Raw genomic sequence first — 20,795 nt, 5'->3', positions numbered from 1 at the left:
CGGGGCTCTACTCTTTCACTTATCTCTAAATAGAAATGAAACACAGATGTCTTTTCAAAGAAATAACATGAATGCATCTCCAAAACATTAAACATTAAGACTACTTCGTTCTTCATTTGGCCTATACTTTGACACAAAGTACCAACTATCCAAGTAAAGTACTGAGTTACTAAAAGAGTACTAAACAACTGCTAAGTATGTTCAATATATCTATGTAATACAGTGATTACTGAGCATAAAAGTAGTTGGTGTTAAATTAATTTATACATTTCTACAAAATAAAACTTTAAGTGTGTATACAAACAAAGTTAAGGGTTTTTATACCACTACTTGTTTAGCTTGCAACACATTTAAACTCCTACTGGGACAAGCAGCAGCAGGGAGAATCTGAAGCTTAAACAGAATTAAGGAATTATCTCCACTCTCTCTCTCTCTCTGTCCGTCACACTGTGCACTCAATTTTCAACATTTTTTTGCTTGGCAGAAAGGGAAATAAACTCACCATTTTATCAACATAAATACCTCTTTTTGTTGAAGTTATTTGGAATTATTATTATTATTACTAAATGTTGGGGTACCCGGAGTCCTTAGTGAGAAAGTCCTTTTAATAGCTGGTGGTACAAATTATTACTTAAGTACACAACAAGGAAACAGTTCATACCTCCCACCAATTAATACTATAAAAGAAACAACCTGAAGATAGTGGTGTTCAGTTGTCTTACCTCTCTCGTGCTGGACGTGCGTGCCTCTGTCTGTCCTGCGGGAAGCGCGAGACCTCAAGGCTGCAGGTGTAGGTGGGCGGGGCTATGCGGGTGCGTGTGTTACAGCTGATTGACAGTTGGCTGTCCCCTTGTCAGCCAATAGCGTCGAGCCTACTTTGTCAAACTGTTGTCGATTCCAGACTAATGATGTAACAGTTGTCAAGGTAACCCTTGACTTGTATGTGAAGTTAGACCTTATAAGTATTAATATTATTATCTTCATGGGTTTCAAAGAGTATTTTTGGTGTGAAAGAAGCATACTGGAGAAAATACTTATCAATTATTTTTATGTCAGACATTGGCAGCCTCATTCCAAAAGATCTCAGAAATGTATTGTCTCTAACAAACCCATAATGGCTTAACAGTAGAGCTGACAGTCAGTAGTATGCAGTTGTCTCCTGGAAGGTTGTCATTGTATCGGTGCGTCACTAAAGGCAGCCAAGACAATTCTAGCCGAAAACATAAGCTTACAAACATATAGACCTATACATATTTTTATGCAGAATAATTGACTGAAAAACTTCAGTTTTCTGTTTGATTTGATTGTGCATCTATGAAAATACATCTGGGATTGGAATATTTAACTGTGTCTTTTAAAACCAGTTTGATAGTGAAGTAAAGGGAAATACTGAAATTGTTTTCAGAGGACTGCCGTGGCTCAGAGTGGTTCGTCATCCAATCAGAAGATCGGGGGTTCGATTGGTTGTCTGTGTAACTCAAGGTGTATGTGTGGGTGTGGATGCTCCGTTAGTCCTGATGTGCCGGTGGCACCTTGCATGGTAGCACCTCATCAGTGAATGAATGGGTGGTAATTAATAATGACATTCAGTGTTAAAGTGCTTCAAGTGGTTAGAAGACTAGAAAGGCACTGTACAAGGTGTGACAACTGGAGGCAGACTTGAACCCAAAAACATGACAACAAACAAACTCAGGTTCAGCTAGAAGTGGTTTACTTCAAAGTTCAAAATCCAAAGTAATCAAGTAAAACCAAGTAATCAGTGTGGATAGCAAACAAATCACAAATCCAAGACAGTCAAAAGGTCAGGAACCTGCAGCAAAGAATAACCAAAGTGAATGCTGCAAAGCTAGCTAAAAAAACACTAGACCATCTGGCAGAGGGAGGCAGGTGAGTATGGGTTTGGGAAACTCAGGTGAATGGAATGAGGAAATCAGAGGCTGGAGGGAGAGCCTGGACCTGGATGATAGGAGAATTAGGGACAGGGTCAAAACAAAGCATGTGACGCAAGCACAGGTCCATTTCCCATTCTATACTCCCTTTGTTTTATTGACGATGTAAGGTCTATTGTCGTTGTATCCTTAATATGTGTCTGCATTTATAGAAACATCTGATGTTCATAAAGAAAACTGATGCTTACTGGCTTAAAATAGGTTGAAGTGTTTATTTATGGTAAAGCTGGAGTATTTTTAATAACTAATTATTGGAATGACCCACTTGCACAAAACTTCACAGGGCGCTCAAAAAGTTAAATACTTTTAATATTACAGAATAAAACACACAAGTTTTTTTATGTCAAATTTGGTGTGCTCACCCAGAAGAAATTATAGTATGATGGAGAGTTTACACTGCAAAATTGGCTAAAAATACAACCCATTGTCTATGTAGGCTTTAGAAGGTTAAGGGCAATGGCTTTATCTGAAACCAAAATATGATGAATGTATTTGTAAATTAGAATAAAGACAGCACAGTCAAATTTAATCAAATGTGAAATACATTTAATGACCCATTTATTTATTATTTAAGCGTTTGCTGGATGAGTTCTGCTACTGTACTGTCCTTAAGAACATCTTTGTGGTAGAGCGGAGCAGCTCTGAGTGAGCACAGGTGAAGTCACTGCCTCTCCACAACCTGTCTAACATGTTACTGACTATTGTTTCCCGATCGGACCGCAGAAACTCAAACATCACAAACAGAAAATCGACAGAATAAGTCACCACATCACTGCACTGCAATGTCAAAAGTTATCTCAGGTAAGTAAATGCCCAACACACCATGTATCTATCTATGTATTATAATCACATATAAAGAAATTAATCAAATATTCAGCAAGAGACTGAGGCAGAAATCCGTCATGACAGCTACATGGTAACTTGAGAGAAATTCCTACTTCATTATGATACAGTTATTATCTTTACATTGGTACCCATAACAATATCACAATTACAGAATAGAAGGTATTAGAATCATAGGATGAGTAGCATGGGGACAAACACAGTGAGTGTATAAAAAATAAATAATCTCTTGGCTGGCCTGTGAGTTTGAAGTGTTACACAACACTGTTCTTTAAAAAATTACGCATATGCCTGAACAGACAAAAATCACATCAAACAATGTTTAAGCGAACACACTGGAAGTCGTCTGTAAGTTTCTTTAGGAATGAGGGATGTTTTTTCCATCTTAAGAAGTCTATTAACTGCAGAACAAACTAAAAAAGGAACTTAGACATGCAAATAAATGAAAGAGCAAAGCTATAAATAACCAACAACATTGGAACAACCATCTTGAGAGGATGTTGGAGAAGCTGGAGATAAAATACTGTTTTTAGTACTCTGCTATTGCCTGGAGTCATGGACAGCTGGAGGGAAACTATGACCACTATTCACAGATATATAACACACATTATTTCACACAGTTTTCTCTTTAAACACTTCAAAACCTATTGACAATAACTATATCCTATAATAATATATATCCTATATAATTGTCACAATCTTGGTTTTATTTTAGTATGTTTCCTGTTTTATTTTGAAGTTCTCTTGTGTTTATTTCACTTCCTGCCCTTGTAGGTCCGTTGCCTGTTGCCTGTTTGACACCCTGACAATAATATGAGTTCATGGTCCACTGTTTCATTAAATGTCATATAATATGAGATATGAAGACATTGTTTGACATGTCTGTCGTTTGTTGCCTCTGGGTAAAGTTGCTACATGTACCATAATTTACAGTACAACATCAATATATCATATACCTTGTTATAATTAAAGGGACTATGGTCAAAGTGGCAGCAGCTTTTTAATAACCAATCTGTGACTCAAAGTTTTGCTTTTCTTTTTTAACTTTGCTGGCCAGATTTCACTTTGAGAAAAAAGCACCCTCTTACTGTTTAAAGTGGCCCTATTATGCTTTTCCACTTTTTCCCTCTTTAGTGTGTTATATCTATTTTTGTACATGTAAAAGGTCCGTAGAGTGTAAAACCTGAAGTCCACGCCTAAAAGTAGTTACCCTCCCCTCAGAATCACTGCTCCTGAGCTGCCTGAAACGGCTCCATTGAATTCTCTCCTTCACTTCCGTAACTTTATGAGGTCACAATGTTACGGAAGTGACGTCAAATTCTCCGGCTAGTTTGGCCCTCAAACAACAAAAGAGAGACGGAGCTGAAGCTCCGGAGGAAGAGTTTGGTTTTTTGGGGGTTTTTTTTGCGGCTGTCATGTCGAGAGGACGCTGTGCTCTGCTCTGCGGGGGGAAATGTCCTTTGTTTGGACTTCTGAAGGCAGATGAAATGAAGAGAAAGTGGCTACATATCATTTTTAACACTTTGCCAGAGCCGTACAACGGAAACTTAATGTTGTTTTCACTAAAAACAAAGTAGCAGATATCCAGCAAAACACAATGCAAAAGTAGGCGGCTGTGGCGTAGTGGAAGCAAGGTAGTTCTCCAATCAGAGGGTCGGTGGTTCGATAACCCGGCTTGACCAATCAGTCGATTTGTCCTTGGGCAAGACACTTAACCCCAAGTTGCTCCCGAAGGCTTGCCATCGGTGTGGACTGGATGTTGCATGAATGTTAGTTAGAGTCTGATGGTGGCATTTGCATGGTAGCCTGTAATCAGTGTGTGAATGGGTGAATGATAAAAATACACTACTGATTGTAAGTCGCTTTGGATAAAAACGTCTGCAAATGAATTGTAATGTAATGTAATGTAATGTAGATGCATGTAGGGCCAACTGGTTTGCAACAATTACGCAAATTAAGACCTTTGCACACCAAGTCCGTATTTGGTTGTCAAAAATTGCAGAATAATTCCGTCATTAAAGTGTTCAGAACAGGTTTTATTTTCTGCATTTTTTGGGGCTATGTCAAAAGTCTTTAGAGAGTTGTTTGACCACTTAGAGCCACCATACATTGGGTGGTAAAACAACTCTCTAAAGTGGCATCTGATAAACTGATACACTTCATCTCCCAGTAAAAGTACTTTATGACAAAGTATAGAATAAAACGATTGATGGTGGCAGGTGATTTCAGAACAGTTTGGAATCTGGGATGATGACACAGATCGCAAAACAAAGGATGTACGACAGATCAGACAGTGGTGAAACTGCTCTAGGCAGCTAATCAATAGCTTCTTGCTGATGTCATTCATCAATTTGCCCCGCTTTGGACTAACACTATCCATTGCACCTAAGTAACTAATTCAGTTTTGTCTTAAATTATATGAATATTCACAACAAATAGATTTAAATTAAGCATCTGCGTCAGTGTGCAAGGTTTCAATGCCTAAGAATTCTCATTTTAAGACAAAAGAAAAGCATAAGAAAAATATGGACTTGGTGTGCAAAGGCCTTAAATGAAGGTGGTAATGATTGATTCATTTACAAATGTTGCAAGAAGCTGCTAAGGGGTCATAGTCATGTGACTTCTGTGCAGGGTCCTGGGTTCTATAGGAGCAGAAAAGAAAAACATTTAAATTAAAAATGATCTCAAAATAGAATTTGTACATTGTCACAGAATATTGAGATCTTCTGTATTTGAGTTGTCCTGAAAACTATTTTAGTGTCCAATTGTCAAGACACTGAGTGACACAAATTTAAGTCATGTCAGAAAAGCAAATATGGATGTATCTTTTTTTTTATATACAGAATGGTACATTGTGCACTTAAAACAAAAACATACTGTACATGTGTCAAAGTGTAGTGCATTAGCTACCTGTGTAACGATGTATTGGTCACTGGTTTCCATTACGTGATTCGTTTGGGGTTCATCAGTGTCAGCTGTGCCTGCATCTGAAGGACTCTGGGAAATCACAGGTCTCTTTTTAAAATACTGAACCACAAACACCACCTAGAAACAGAAAGAACAAGAGGCATATGGTCATTTTAATCATTTCAAATTATTCTTTTCAGACAAATCTAATATTTGCACGACCCAAATAAAAATTGTATATGACAAGGAAAACATGTTGCAAATTTCCTCGCTGTGGAACTAATAAAGGATTATCTTATCTTAGCACAACAAAGTCATACGACAAAAGGCGTAGGCCTAACACGAATAATTAAATAAGGGGCTTATATGTTTTGAGCTATTGAGACATAGCTCCCTCATTTGTTATATATTGTTTCTGTGACCCAGCTTTTTGTCCCCACAACACTGTTGTGCATGACTTGTTACACAAAAGAGGATTTCAAGTTCATTCAAGCAACAACAACTTGTGTGCAGTGTGTTTGTGTGTCCTGCAGCAATTTAGTCCATTAGATCTGTCCTCTAAGAAGGAAAGAGCCTAAATATCTTTGCTAAGTAACATAATGGTGTGCAGAGCAGTGGTCTGACTCTCTGAAAGGAGGCTCTGGGATTCTTTGGTTAGTTTGAAAAACTACTTTAAATGTAACACAGGGAAAGTAATTTCAACATCAATATTGTAATAAGAGTAAAAAGAAGTTACAGGATCAGAGGAACAGGACAATCTGCCGTTGTTTACTGTCTGTCTGTTGGCAAATGCAAGGGTTACAGAAAGTCTTGGTGTTGATGACTTTGGATTTATTTGACTGATCATTGATTTTAATGGGAGTAAGACTGTGGATAAATTCTGATGTGAGTGTGTGTTGTCTTTGCTGTCCAGGGCTAATCTTACTTACTATTCCCTCAATGCAGGGTTACTTGTGCTTCCTAGAGTATATAAAAGTAGGATGGGAGCCAGAGCCTTCAGTTATCAGGCTCCTCTTCTGTGGAACCAGGTTTCAGTCTGGGGGGGCAGACACACTCACCACTTTTAAGAGTAGGCTTAAGACTTTCCTTTTTGATAGCGCTTATAGTTAGGGCTGGTTCAGGTTCGCCTTGGTCCAGCCCCTAGAATTGCTGCTATATGCCTAGACAGCTGGGGGACTACCTAGGTTACACTGAGCTCCTCTCTCCTCTTCTCTCCCTCCATCTTTATGTATTCATGTCCTATTTATGCACATTACGGACTTTGCTTCTTCCCCGGAGTCCTTTTGCTTTCTCGCCTCGCAGGCTTCCATTAATCTGGGTTATATCTGGATTGTGGTTGTGCCTCCTCCTGTGGCCCTGCTGACACCCACTACCACTATTATCATTAGTCACATTACTATTATTATTCCCTGTACTATTACACTTATTGGCTTTGCTTCTACCCTGGAGTCTTTGTGCTTTCTCGCCTCGCAGGTTTCCATGAACCGATGTGGTACCTGGACCTTGGTCGTGCCTCCTGCTGTGACCCGGCTGACACCCACGGCTACTTTTATTATTATTATTATTATTATTATTATTATTAATCACATTACTATTACTATTCCCTATATCATTATTTCAATTCTACTATAGTCATTGCTGCTGTTATTATAAGTAGTCTTAATTTTTTCCTTCGTTACTCTGCTTACTACTCTGATTATATGAATAATTTTTCATATACATTGAATGTGTTGTAACTCTGTTATGTTGTTCATTCTGTACACATGACATCTATTGCATTCTGTCCATCCTGGGAGAAGGATCCCTTCTCTGTTGCTCTCCCATAGGTTTCTTCCTTTTTTCTCCCTGTTAAAGGGGTTTTTTAGGGGAGTTTTTCCTGTGGAGTGAGGGTTCTGGGACCTGATTGTAAAGCCCTCTGAGGCTAATTTGTGATTTTGGGCTATACCAAATAAATTGAATTGAACTTTTAGACCCATCAGCCTATCATTCTTTATACTACATCACTGTCCTGGCTCACGATTACCTGGGTTACGTATGAATTGATTATGTAGTTTATATATGAATTATAGAGTATTTTTTTGTAGCTATCAGGACTAGCAGTATATGAGAACTGTTCAACTAAATAACACTTAATGGGAACTAAAAATGTTCAGGATTAGGTGCATAAATCGTCCAAAGCTTTTTTCCAATTACTCTGGTTAAGTAGACTTCTGTTTTAGACCTCTTACTTAGTCAATGTTTACTCTTGGTTCAATGCGGAACACAAACAGTGTTCTCCCGGGTAAAAGTCCTGTGTTTGTTTGTCCGATCTACCACATCTCCCAACTGCTCTTTGATCGCTTATTTTTAAACCATGTAACTTTTAACTGGTTGCTTGATAAACTGCGTCACCTGCTCTGCACGTCTCTTGTTGCACTGTGTCACTTGCTCTGATCAAATGCTAAATGGCGTCTTTCAACATTTCCGTCGTTTGCAAAAACTTGCAATGCCAGTCATTTTTCCTGGCCATTGGGTTGTCTCATTACAGAGAAATCTAGAACACTGAAGTGTGGCCTCAGTGGAAAAAGACAAAACAAACAAATAAATCAACAGTAAGATTGATCAAGAAGGTGAATTTCAATGGCCTAAATATCCATTAATAATACGCACAATGAAGCTGTGAAAAGTTTCAGTGTCATCTAAAATGGATCATAAGTGACGTATAGATGTATAATAACTGACCAGAAAGACAGCGATAGCTCCCCCGATGGCTTGTCCAGCAAAGACATCACTCCAGTGGTTTCGGTACTCGGCCACTCTGTTGATGCCTGTTAGCACAGCCAGACTGACCAATGAGAGGCTGAGGATAGGGCCAGTCAGACGACCTCCTCTGGAACCGATACAGGACATGACATACATCTGGAGAGGACAGTCATTTTATTTCTGTGACACTATTCAGAACCAGCTGTATGGTAGGTTCATGCTTATTCTCCCTTTAGCAGTGGTGAAGATAAACTGCTTGATGGACATTTCCAGCACCTGTTACATTAAACAGAGACACTCACTGCCAGGTAAACAGCTGTATACAGACTCAGAGCAGCCTCTTTGGATGGGAAGGTCTTCCTGGCTCTCATGATGTCATCAGGGTCACCAGTGCAAGCGTCTGATTGGCTGACAAAGAGTGGTGTGTCCAGGCAGCCGAGGGCAGTGTAATTGGGCTGGCAAACAGACAGGAAGTGAGGGGCCAGACATCCTGTGACCAGCTGACCTGCATTGACAAAGATGTCTGCTCCGAACAGACCGAAGAAATACACACCTACGGAAAAACATACACATATGAGAAGTGGATTTACATTTGTATAGAAATCGCTTTAGTTGTAATAAATCATTCACATCAATACAGGGGTGAAGGAGGAAGCATTTAGATCCTTTACTGAAAGGAGCAGTTTGGAGGATTTAGTGGCATCTAGTGGTGGGTTTGAGATTGCATTCAACCTAACCTTCCTCCGCCCACTCCTCCCTTTCCAAGCATGGCGGAGAATAACATTGACATTCAGGTAACATAAAAAGGTAAAAGGCTCCCTTGAGCCATTGTTAGGTTTGTCCTTTCTGGGCTACCATAAAAGCATTGTGGTGCATTATGGAGTTAGTCTTAGTTTCAGGTGATTATACACCAATGTAAGTGTAGTAATGAATATTATTTTCACATTCTGCCAATAAATCCTCCTAAATCCTACACACTGTTTTGTTAAGTTAAAATAGCAATACTGTTATCAAAACATAAATTACAAGTAAAGGTTCAGCATTTCAAACGTTGTTACTATTATTAACTTAATTTAGTGCATGCTACAGTGTTAGCATGACACTTTTCATACACACAGATGTGTATGTATGAAAACAGAGGCTACGGTTATGTTTACCATAATCATGCTCGTTTAGTACGGCAGCCCAGAGGTGCCCTCATGGCATCAAACTGGTCATTATAACAAGAAAAGAAACTTGTAAGAAAAATTTAAGATCAGCTTATAAAAGCACATCTGCCATTTTATTTAAACAACCAAATTCTTATTTTTTGAAATCTGTGCGCAATATTCCTCCAAATACTCCTTCAGTGAAACGTAGCATGGGGACTTTTACTGCTAACAATCCCACATTGCAAATGCAAAAAATTACAGTAGTACACTTCAACTCAACGTGATGATACAACATGACAAAAATGTAGTAGTGTCTGAAATCTCAATTTATTTGTTAATTATTGAGTGTTTGTTAACGAGGGAGTTTTACTCTTTTTTTACCCCTTTTTTTACAGTAGACATTTTGTCTTGTTAGCAGGACAAGCAAGGTGTGTCGTATGAATCAAATCTCATTTACATATGTATAATTACAAATAAGGTAATTGTAACAGGCTATGCACCTCATTCTTATAACTGCTCTTTTATTACATCATGTTATAACAAGAAGGTATGTAGTTATAATAACAAAGCATCTCATAAAATGGTCTTTTATAATAATTAATAATGTACCTTGTCAGAATGTGTTATAACTGCCTACAACATTAGGGAAAACTGGCCAAACCAGAGGAGGATGATTACAATCAACACTGAATAACACTGACTGATGATTTAAAATGATTCTCAGAATGAATCATGTTGTATTAAAACTACAACGTGTTAGATGGGAGTGGGACTACATGCTCCAAATAAATAGGGGGCCGCATTTCACCTCTACTACTGGGCGTCGGCCAATAGTTTTCTCCGTCCTGCTTCAATGAAACTAGATAATTTTGACAGGAAGAGAGCAGGTTGCTCCGGAAATAGACTTTCAGTTAGCAGCTGTAGCAGCAGCACAAATCCCAGCTCCGGTAAACTCACTATCAGCTCAAAGTACAAGTGGTATTACAAGTCAGGACGAGTCCGGGCTATCTGGTTAGCATGCTCATTTCAGCAGATATCTCTGCAACACAATATATATACATTGTTGACATAACGTCAACACTATAACCTCTTCACATGCAGTTGATAATGGTCATTTTATAATCAAACTAAAATTCTGTCCAGATCTGACACATTGCACCTTTAAACCACAAAAGATACAAAATTGTGTCCGTATAGTTTTAAGTTATTTTAGCAGCATATTTGTTATTTCATTACCAAGGAAACGGAATGTCCGGCGCACCATAGGGTTCACGTAGCAACAGTCACCCATGACAACAGCCTTCTCTTGGTCGTATAGGTTGTTTGAGTTGTAGTGAAGGAGGAAGATAACAAGCTCTACACCGGAAATCTGAGAAACAGAAAGAACAAAGATTACTTTGGGATCAAAATACTTAGATTGTTGAATTGTTGATGATGTCACACAAGCTCATTTTCATACCCCCTCATTTTCAATTTGCCTTCCATTATATCTCACCGTAGTCAAATGTCCTCTGAAACCACATCCATACCATAACAGAAATAGAATCCTTACTTTGAAAACCACCACCTGCGCACAGGAAATCTACAGTGTTTGTTATTCAGATGTGGAGTGAACTCACAGTGATGTATGTGGTCATTTCAGATGTACATTCAAAGCAGACACATAGGGACACATGTCTACCAAGAGACACAGCGTGAAATATCATTATATATAATAAGATTAATAATTATAATCGATAATAATATGGTAATTTCATTAATTTAATTTTGATCATGTAACTATCTGTAGTGTTCTAAAAGCAGCAAATTATTTTTTTTGGCAGCTTGTGGGCAGCACAATATGTAACATAACATTTACATATTATGATGTTAGTTGTTGTGTTGTTTAAGTTAACTAACAGTAAAGCGGCAGCCTTTGAGACTGAAACAATGACCTGAGAGGTGCTAAATGGCTCCGTAGAGCTGAGGGGAACTGTGAAGCTGGAGACAATTCGCTGAAGGGGACCCCTTTCACTTTACACATAATTTAATCCCTTAATGAAGCACAGAGTGCAACAGACACATCAGGAAAATTAGTAGTAGTGTATTTCAATTCGTATTTAATGAAGAGAACAGGCAGGAATGTGAAATATAAAAACATAGAAGTAATGTTAATGTAGAATTACATCCATTTTCGTCCCTTAACAGGAGCATCCTTATCTTCATCACAGCAAAAAACAATCAAACCTTCAGTCGATTGTGTTTAAATCTCGACTTACCAGTACAACAGGCAGTCCACCCACCACAGAGTACAGCATTACTGGCTGTACCCTGCTGTCCTGTTCAGGTCCAGGATCAGGTTTAGTTAAAGTTGGGTCCCTGCAGATGAAGCCCTGCTGAGCCGGACTGAAAGTGTCCGTGAACTCACAGTAGTAAACCAGCATCACTGTAGCTGCTAGAATCACCACCTGGAAGTACAGCATGGTAGACTCAGTCTTCAAAAGGTCCTGGATATGGATGAAGAACCCAATTTATAACTTCCAAATTTGCCAATTTCCTGTTTGTGTCGGATTATATTCCAGTCTTGCTCATTCCTGCTAAATATCACTCATCATAATGTTTATAATCCCATTTTGTAGCAATTTTTGTTGTATAATCCAGCCGAACAAATCTTGAAGGATGCTCCAGTGCAAATATCAAACAGATGTTGCTGACTCTACTGAAGATGATGAGGATTTGCCCCTCAGAGACAGAAAGTTGTTCCCCTTTTCCTTTTCTGTGAGTGAGAGGGAAACCTTGTCCTTCCGCTCCTGTGAGTTCCCTGAATCATGTGACGGCAGTGAACCAGGGATGTCATTCTATTTCACTGAACAATCTCTAAAGAGCAGCTTGCCGTTTACTGAACACAAGATCTCAATAGTACTTGGGAAAGTGGAGGGGGTTAGACAAAGTGGAGGGCAGAATGACTTCACAGGTGATTTTAAAAAAAAGCCATAAAAACCTAGTAAGTTGTTCTGTGCATTATTAAAGCTGTGTTAAAAGGCTGGTCCATTATTACAATTTGTTTAGGTTTGTATCTCATTCTGTAGCTTCCCAGTGGTGTTCCTTGTGTACAGAAAGTATTCAGACCCCTTTAAATTTTTCACCCTTTGTTTCATTGCAGCCATTTGCTAAAAAAAAATTCATTTTTTTTCGCATTAATGTACACTGAGCAACCTATCTTGACAGAAAAAAAACAGAAATGTAGAAATTTTTTGCAAATTTATTAAAAAAGAAAAACTGAAATATCACATGGTCATAAGTATTCAGACCCTTTGCTCAGTATTGAGTAGAAGCACCCTTTTGAGCTAGTACAGCCATGAGTCTTCTTGGGAATGATGCAACAAGTTTCTCACACCTGGATTTGGGGATCCTCTGCCATTCTTCCTTGCAGATCCTCTCCAGTTCTGTCAGGTTGGATGGTGAACGTTGGTGGACAGCCATTTTCAGGTCTCTCCAGAGATGCTCAATTGGGTTTAGGTCAGGGCTCTGGCTGGGCCAGTCAAGAATGGTCACAGACTTGTTCCGAAGCCACTCCTTTGTTATTTTAGCTGTGTGCTTCGGGTCATTGTCTTGTTGGAAGGTGAACCTTCGGCCCAGTCTGAGGTCCTGAGCACTCTGGAGGAGGTTTTCTTCCAGGATATCTCTGTACTTGGCCGCATTCATCTTTCCTTCAATTGCAACCAGTCGTCCTGTCCCTGCAGCTGAAAAACACCCCCATAGCATGATGCTGCCACCACCATGTTTCACTGTTGGGATTGTATTGGGCAGGTGATGAGCAGTGCCTGGTTTTCTCCACACATACCACCTTAGAATTAACGCCAAAAAGTTCAATCTTGGTCTCATCAGACCAGAGAATCTTATTTCTCATAGTTTGGGAGTCCTCCATGTGTTTTTTGGCAAACTCTATGCAGGCTTTCATATGTCTTGCACTGAGGAGAGGCTTCCGTCGGGCCACTCTGCCATAAAGCCCCGACTGGTGGAGGGCTGCAGTGATAGTTGACTTTGTGGAACTTTCTCCCATCTCCCTACTGCATCTCTGGAGCTCAGCCACAGTGATCTTTGGGTTCTTCTTTACCTCTCTCACCAAGGCTCTTCTCCCACGATTGCTCAGTTTGGCTGGACGGCCAGGTCTAGGAAGAGTTCTGGTCATCCCATACTTCTTCCATTTAAGGATTATGGAGGCCACTGTGCTCTTAGGAACCTTGAGTGCTGCAGAAATTCTTTTGTAACCTTGGCCAGATCTGTGCCTTGCCACAATTCTGTCTCTGAGCTCCTTGGGCAGTTCCTTCGACCTCATGATTCTCATTTGTTCTGACATGCACTGTGAGCTGTAAGGTCTTATATAGACAGGTGTGTGCCTTTCCTAATCAAGTCCAATCAGTTTAATTAAACACAGCTGGACTCCAATGAAGGAGTAGAACCATCTCAAGGAGGATCAGAAGAAATGGACAGCATGTGAGTTAAATATGAGTGTCACAGCAAAGGGTCTGAATACTTATGACCATGTGATATTTCAGTTTTTCTTTTTTAATAAATTTGCAAAAATTTCTACATTTCTGTTTTTTTCTGTCAAGATGGGTTGCTGAGTGTACATTAATGCGAAAAAAAAATGAACTTTTTCGATTTTAGCAAATGGCTGCAATGAAACAAAGAGTGAAAGATTTAAAGGGGTCTGAATACTTTCCGTACCCACTGTATTCTGAAGATTCACATTTTGGTCTAAATAAAAAAATTTAAGCATCAAAATGCTAATTAGGGAAGAGTGTCTAAAATAGTTTTCCCACGTGACCTGCTGAAAGTTTCTGCATGATGATTCTTCATATACAGTATATACACATCCTTATAGTCAGTGTATGAAATACAGTAACTTAGATAGAGGGCAGCAAGCTCACAGTTTGGAGAAGCAGACAGAAGGACACAGGCACAGAAGCTAAGCAATGTACTGCTGTGGACGCAATAAAACAAACCACCCAACCGATCGATGCAGCGGTGACCAGCTTCTCCTGTGTTCTGGGAGGTTAAATTACTGCTTTTGTTAAAGGAGTCTGGGGGCTCATACAGCCCTCTCCTACTGGAAACTGAAGCCATTATATCTCTCTCTTCAAAGCCACCAGACTGCATTGATGAAAACCGCGCGAGAAAAGAACACGTCTTCACCTGATAAATGCAAATCCTATATTCTCTCTCTTTAGCTCTGTTTTTGTTCTCCTCCAACTCCCGATCGAAATGTCTATAACTTTATCTGTCTCTGCTGCCTGCTGCTGCTGGAAACCAGTTTGATGTTAATGGAGTTGAAACAAAAAACCCAAACAGCTATAAGAGACTCAAGAGAGCTGAGAGAAATATCAGTGTGGGGAGATAATTCTTAATTGCAAATGTGAAATGTGTTACACATGTTATACTAAAGGAGAAGAGGTACTGGTGGTCCCTGGCATATATACAAGTTATATTACCGCCTAGCCTCATTTAACACCCTTTAGTCCCCCATCAACTGGATCACACATTAGACACTAGCACACGCACACGCACACACACACACACACACACACACACACACACCACATGCATCCGTCCATATACATTTTGTTTGACCTCCGTTATTAAACTTGTTATAGTACTTGTCTGCACTTGTATTGTACTCACTTTTCTACACAATAAAAAAAATGAAGCTGTTATGAAAAGTGCTTGATGGGAACTGAGCGCAACAATGTGCATAGAATGCATTATTGTTGGGAGATGGGTGTTTGCCATGGGGCACCAAACTGTTTCATCTGTCCATGACATTACTTCTGGAAAATAATTATTAAAAATGGACACAAGATTGATAAAAATTCCTATTTATTCATCATATTCATGCAATGGCATATTTCGGTCCCAGTGAATGTCACTTAATTCAAAAGAAATACACTGAGAAACATTGTCGTTCTAAGAGATCTAATACAAACAATGCTGCCCTCCAGTGGTAGAACTGAAACAGTGTCAATAAACAGCCTCAACTCAGCAGCATCTTAAGACATCATTAGCTCTCAATCAAGGCGTAGATACACATCTGACAGGACTACGGTAAGTATTGTCTTTGATCGCACAGCTGGGATGTATGTCTAAAAAGAAACTATGAGTGTGAGCTTCAACACAGAACTGTGTTCAGAGGCTGTTTTTCTATCTACATAAGATAAGATAAGATAATCCTTTATTAGTCCCGCAGCAGGGACATTTACAAAAGAAAAAGCTCAGTGGTGTTGGGACTATACTAGTCCCAGTATAAAGTGACTGTAACCCAGGTAACAGGTAAAAAAGAACTCCATCAGGTGTCCCCATCCCTATGTGTTGTTGACAACATCAGATTGATCTTTTTCTGCATTCATGAAACAAGGATGATTAATGTTGATATTACATGAATTACATGTGAATCAGTTGCAACATAATCACTGACTTCAATCTCTTTCAACTGAACTGAAAAACAATCAGTGGCCACTTTATTTGGTACACCTGTGAGTTAAATGCAGTCCAATTCGACAGCCCTGCTGTAATATCCATCTTTACAGAGCTCATCAGTTCTGGTTGACATTGCCCGAGATGTGTTCATTCAATGACATGTTTAGTACAGAGGTAATAGTTGAAGGTGGTGTTGGATTACATCACAGTGAGGAGTTTCAATACACGACATGGACAGAATATTAGAAACACCTCTGTATACAAGGAAGTCTAGTACAGTGCCATGACTAAGTATGACCTCAGTGCAAAAAAAATAGACTTTAATGAACTATAACAGTGCTAACAAGAACTGATCATCAGAAAAGTAGACTTTATGGCTAAAGTCTGGTTAATCTAATTCTAGTCTTGTATTCCTTTGTTCTGTCATGACCTCTCATCAAGCACCCAGACTGTAGCTGACTAAATCCCAACAGGTTAAACCTGAGGATGCATTAATGTTGGAGTGATCTCCACTAAGATTACATTTCTCACACGAGGGAACATAATCATGTTTAGAATTGTGCATCTCTCTACTGCGGGTTTTAAATTAAAAATACCTTTTTAAGCTCTTCTCGGTTCCAAATTGACTGTTTTTCTCACACAGCGTTTCTCTCATAGTTCTCTGAGTTCAAACATGATACAGTCATTTGGTCTATAATAAGCCTTTGTGCTGGTACAGTCGAATGTATGCACCCTGTCATTCTAACAGAGATAGACAAACAACAGCATACCCATTAGTCTTATGAGTATCAGTATGTTTCAGTCCTTCTGTCCATGTTGTGACTGTGTAGAAATGAGAGATCCATTACTCTGATCTACTGACTTAAACCTGCTCCAGAGCAGGTTAGCGGTGCATTGTGGGTTACTCTAATCTGCACTGTAATCCAGTCAGTCATACCAGGAATGTGTCAGCATGTTCGCTCAGCCACTGCTTCATGTGAACAGATCCAGACAGTCCTCCAGCTCTAGCACGAGGCTGGACCTGTCACCATGGCAACAGTCAGCCTGATGGTGTTGTTCTCTCTTCCGCCTCCGTTTATACACACTTGTTTTCTTCTTCTCCTCCTGTTCTTCTTCTTCCTCCTCCTCCTCCTCCTCTTCCCCCTTTCTGTCTCCAGTCGTGTGTCTTGTGGTTCCTGTGAGATGGGAGGATTTGGGATTTGTAGTTTTGGTAGTTTCTCCGTAGTCAGGGCTGACTGGAGATTCTGGTAGAACCTGGAAATGACCAATATAAATTAATTAATTAATCAGAGCTACCTGCAGCATGTTAGAATGCTGATGAATAGAATTAGTGAGAACTAATCAGTGAGTAGGAAAGAGCCAATAGCAGACTGACCTATGGATCCGTCTAAGGTTCTCCTCCATCTTCTGATTAGCTATCTGAGTTAGGAAATGGATGTACTCATGTTCAACCAGGAGCTTTCCTTTGTGGCTGAGAGGAACCTCTAGGCCGTGGGTGCTACGGACAGCCTAGAGGGACAAAATACATTCACTAATTTTACACCGTTTATGCAAGCAACACATGCAGCAAAGCAAGGGGGGTTTCTACTGCATGGACTGTCCGAAGCTCAAATTAATATTAATTGAAATCTATTGGTACTGATAGAGTGTTGGAATCCTGGAGATGTCATTGATGTCACAGAGCCTACCGTGATGATTTTTCCTGTCTTGCTGACAGTGAGACCAGAGTTCCTGAAGCCTGAGTTGATGGCCACTGAGTGCTAGAAGAGAGACAACATATTATAATGACAGATTGGTCAGTTTATTTAATTAAAAAGACATTTACGTTGCACCCTCCCTCTCAAGTCCATGTTCATACTGTACTGCGTAGAGCCACTCTGCATGTAAATCAACACTTTGGCCGTTTCAACAATACAGGCAGACACACAGACTGTCATCCTCACCATCAGCTGAGCATCATCCAGCCGCCGACACTGGACATGGAGCACAAAGGGCTCAAACTTAAACACTGCATCTCCACTGGAGCCGGCCAGACTGGACATCTGAGGAATAAAAAACACAATGTGCTCTTTGTCTATTTCAAATCCACAATATTAGATGAAATATCAGGAGTGCAGGAGTCCATCACGACTCACCAAGTCATCAGATTTGCATTTCTGGTGTGAGACAAACAGCCAAACACAGTTCTGTTTGTGAATATCACTGCTCTCTGGAGCCTAGGAGGGAGGACGAGAGACAGGGGACTCAGGAGGGATATACAGAGACAGACTTAGACAGAGTGCTGTGGTAATAGACAATGACATAGTGACGAATGCCGTTGTGCCTCTTAACAAATTCAGTCCCAAACAAGTCCCGGAAGTAGCAGGTGATAGCCTCCCTCACCCCGTCGATGAGGACGACTCTGCCGGAGCAGGAGCTGGTGGTGAAGTACTGCTCACAGCTGTTGAGCAGAGACACTACATGTGCAATGTCCTCATCCACGCTGCCCTTCTTACTCAGGTCCAGCTTGTCCAGACACTGCCTCTTCCACTGACTGAATGTTTTCTCCATAGCTAACGTTAGTCATTTATTGATTGATTGATTTATTTATTGGTGGTGTGAGCTGACAAGGTGTTTAACAGCTCGGGACTTTTATGACAGAAACGGATAAAAAAAAAAAACAACCTTTAATCTGCATTCATTACATGCTATACTTTGTGATCGTTAGCTAGCTGTTAGTCCTGCTATCCCAGTGTTGTTTCTTCTTCTTCTTCTTCAGCAGAAATGGCGGCCGAGCTATCGGCCCACAGTGTACAGGTGCCACCTGCTGTACCGGAGGACCAGTTTCTGTGTCGTATTTGATGAAGAAGTGTTGCATTCTCTCTTAATTTCAGTGAGCACTTGCTAGTAAGGCCCTTTAGGAATTTGCTGGCAACAATGTATGAGATTTAGCAATTGGTATACTGGAACATTCCTATATATGATGATCTAAGAATTGTTTATTCTTTTTGCTGGATTAGAAATTATATGAATTGTTATTTGTTGTGTTGTCGCATTTTCTTTTAGTTATTAAAATCATTGAAATGATATCCAGTTGAATTTGGGTATTAATATAAAGTAAAGTATTCTGTTGAATCATTTTACAAAATGATGCAATAGACAGAAAGCTATGATTTATACCTTTTAATGAAATATAAAAATGAAATCTGTACATAAGAATTGACAAATAAAAACATGAAATCCAATAAAAGTTATGAATTCTCCCCCAAATTCAATAAATAAGTAAAGTAAGTGAAATTAAATTAACTAATATCTATATATTTCTTCAGTTTAAAATACAATTTCCGCTCTTGCAGTAATTATAATTGTTTCAATGATTCATTTCTGTAAATAATCAACTTCCCCACACACATTTGATACGTATCTGCCTACCACAGCCTGAGGGACACACAACACTACTAGATCCAGAAAATAAAGTATTATCTCCCTCCCTCTCTCTCTCTCCTTACTCTCTGTCTCTGTCGCTTTGAATACAATTGTATAGTGTACTGTATTGTAATGTATTGGACTGTATCTGTATAACCTGCATGTGACATCCGTGTATTAATTATGTAATATGTGTAATAATATGTAAATTGCTTTGGCAACATGTTTAATGAAGCTAAGTGCCAATAAAGAGAATTCAAAAATAAAGCTTATTTTATTCAATTCAGAGTGCGAGAGAGAGAACGAAAGAGAAAAGAAAAACAGAGAAAGAGACAGAGGATGAGTGAGAGAGAGAAAAGCAGCTTGCCGTTTACTGAACACAAGCTCTCAATAGTACTTGGGAAAGTGGAGGGAGTTAGACAAAGTGGAGGGCAGAATGACTTCACAGGTGATTTAAAAAAAAGCCATAAAAACCTAGTAAGTTGTTCTGTGCATTATTAAAGCTGTGTTAAAAGGCTGGTCCATTATTACAATTTGTTTAGGTTTGTATCTCATTCTGTAGCTTCCCAGTGGTGTTCCTTATGTACAGAAAGTATTCAGACCCCTTTAAATTTTTCACCCTTTGTTTCATTGCAGCCATTTGCTAAAATCGAAAAAGTTCATTTTTTTTCGCATTAATGTACACTCAGCAACCCATCTTGACAGAAAAAAACCAGAAATGTAGAAATTTTTGCAAATTTATTAAAAAAGAAAAACTGAAATATCACATGGTCATAAGTATTCAGACCCTTTGCTCAGTATTGAGTAGAAGCACCCTTTTGAGCTAGTACAGCCATGAGTCTTCTTGGGAATGATGCAACAAGTTTCTCACACCTGGATTTGGGGATCCTCTGCCATTCTTCCTTGCAGATCCTCTCCAGTTCTGTCAGGTTGGATGGTGAACGTTGGTGGACAGCCATTTTCAGGTCTCTCCAGAGATGCTCAATTGGGTTTAGGTCAGGGCTCTGGCTGGGCCAGTCAAGAATGGTCACAGAAGCCACTCCTTTGTTATTTTAGCTGTGTGCTTCGGGTCATTGTCTTGTTGGAAGGTGAACCTTCGGCCCAGTCTGAGGTCCTGAGCACTCTGGAGGAGGTTTTCTTCCAGGATATCTCTGTACTTGGCCGCATTCATCTTTCCTTCAATTGCAACCAGTCGTCCTGTCCCTGCAGCTGAAAAACACCCCCATAGCATGATGCTGCCACCACCATGTTTCACTGTTGGGATTGTATTGGGCAGGTGATGAGCAGTGCCTGGTTTTCTCCACACATACCGCTTAGAATTAACGCCAAAAGTTCAATCTTG

At 39.6% G+C, this 20,795-nt stretch overlaps 2 protein-coding genes across 2 annotated transcripts; both read right to left on the bottom strand.

Moving 5' to 3' along the window:
• Nucleotides 1-5,404: 5,404 nt before the first annotated feature.
• Nucleotides 5,405-12,054, bottom strand: LOC129088772 (phospholipid phosphatase-related protein type 5-like). The gene is made up of 6 exons (XM_054596003.1): nucleotides 11,851-12,054; nucleotides 10,829-10,961; nucleotides 8,744-8,994; nucleotides 8,421-8,597; nucleotides 5,703-5,837; nucleotides 5,405-5,434 (listed from the first exon to the last, which is right to left on the bottom strand). The coding sequence occupies exons 1-6, from the start codon at nucleotides 12,052-12,054 to the stop codon at nucleotides 5,405-5,407; spliced, it is 930 nt and encodes a 309-aa protein (XP_054451978.1).
• A 3,434-nt stretch (nucleotides 12,055-15,488) lies between these two features.
• tyw3 (tRNA-yW synthesizing protein 3 homolog (S. cerevisiae)) lies at nucleotides 15,489-18,839 on the bottom strand. The gene is given in 7 exon segments (XM_054596316.1): nucleotides 15,489-17,185; nucleotides 17,188-17,302; nucleotides 17,424-17,557; nucleotides 17,737-17,808; nucleotides 17,992-18,090; nucleotides 18,184-18,264; nucleotides 18,431-18,839. Coding segments are annotated over 7 exon segments (834 nt in total). The 5' UTR covers nucleotides 18,599-18,839; the 3' UTR covers nucleotides 15,489-17,020.
• Between the last annotated feature and the right edge of the window lie 1,956 nt (nucleotides 18,840-20,795).

The sequence above is a fragment of the Anoplopoma fimbria genome, chromosome 3 (assembly GCF_027596085.1).
Source record: "Anoplopoma fimbria isolate UVic2021 breed Golden Eagle Sablefish chromosome 3, Afim_UVic_2022, whole genome shotgun sequence".
Taxonomy (NCBI): Eukaryota; Metazoa; Chordata; class Actinopteri; order Perciformes; family Anoplopomatidae; genus Anoplopoma; species Anoplopoma fimbria.
This window is presented reverse-complemented; position numbering and strand designations above follow the sequence as displayed.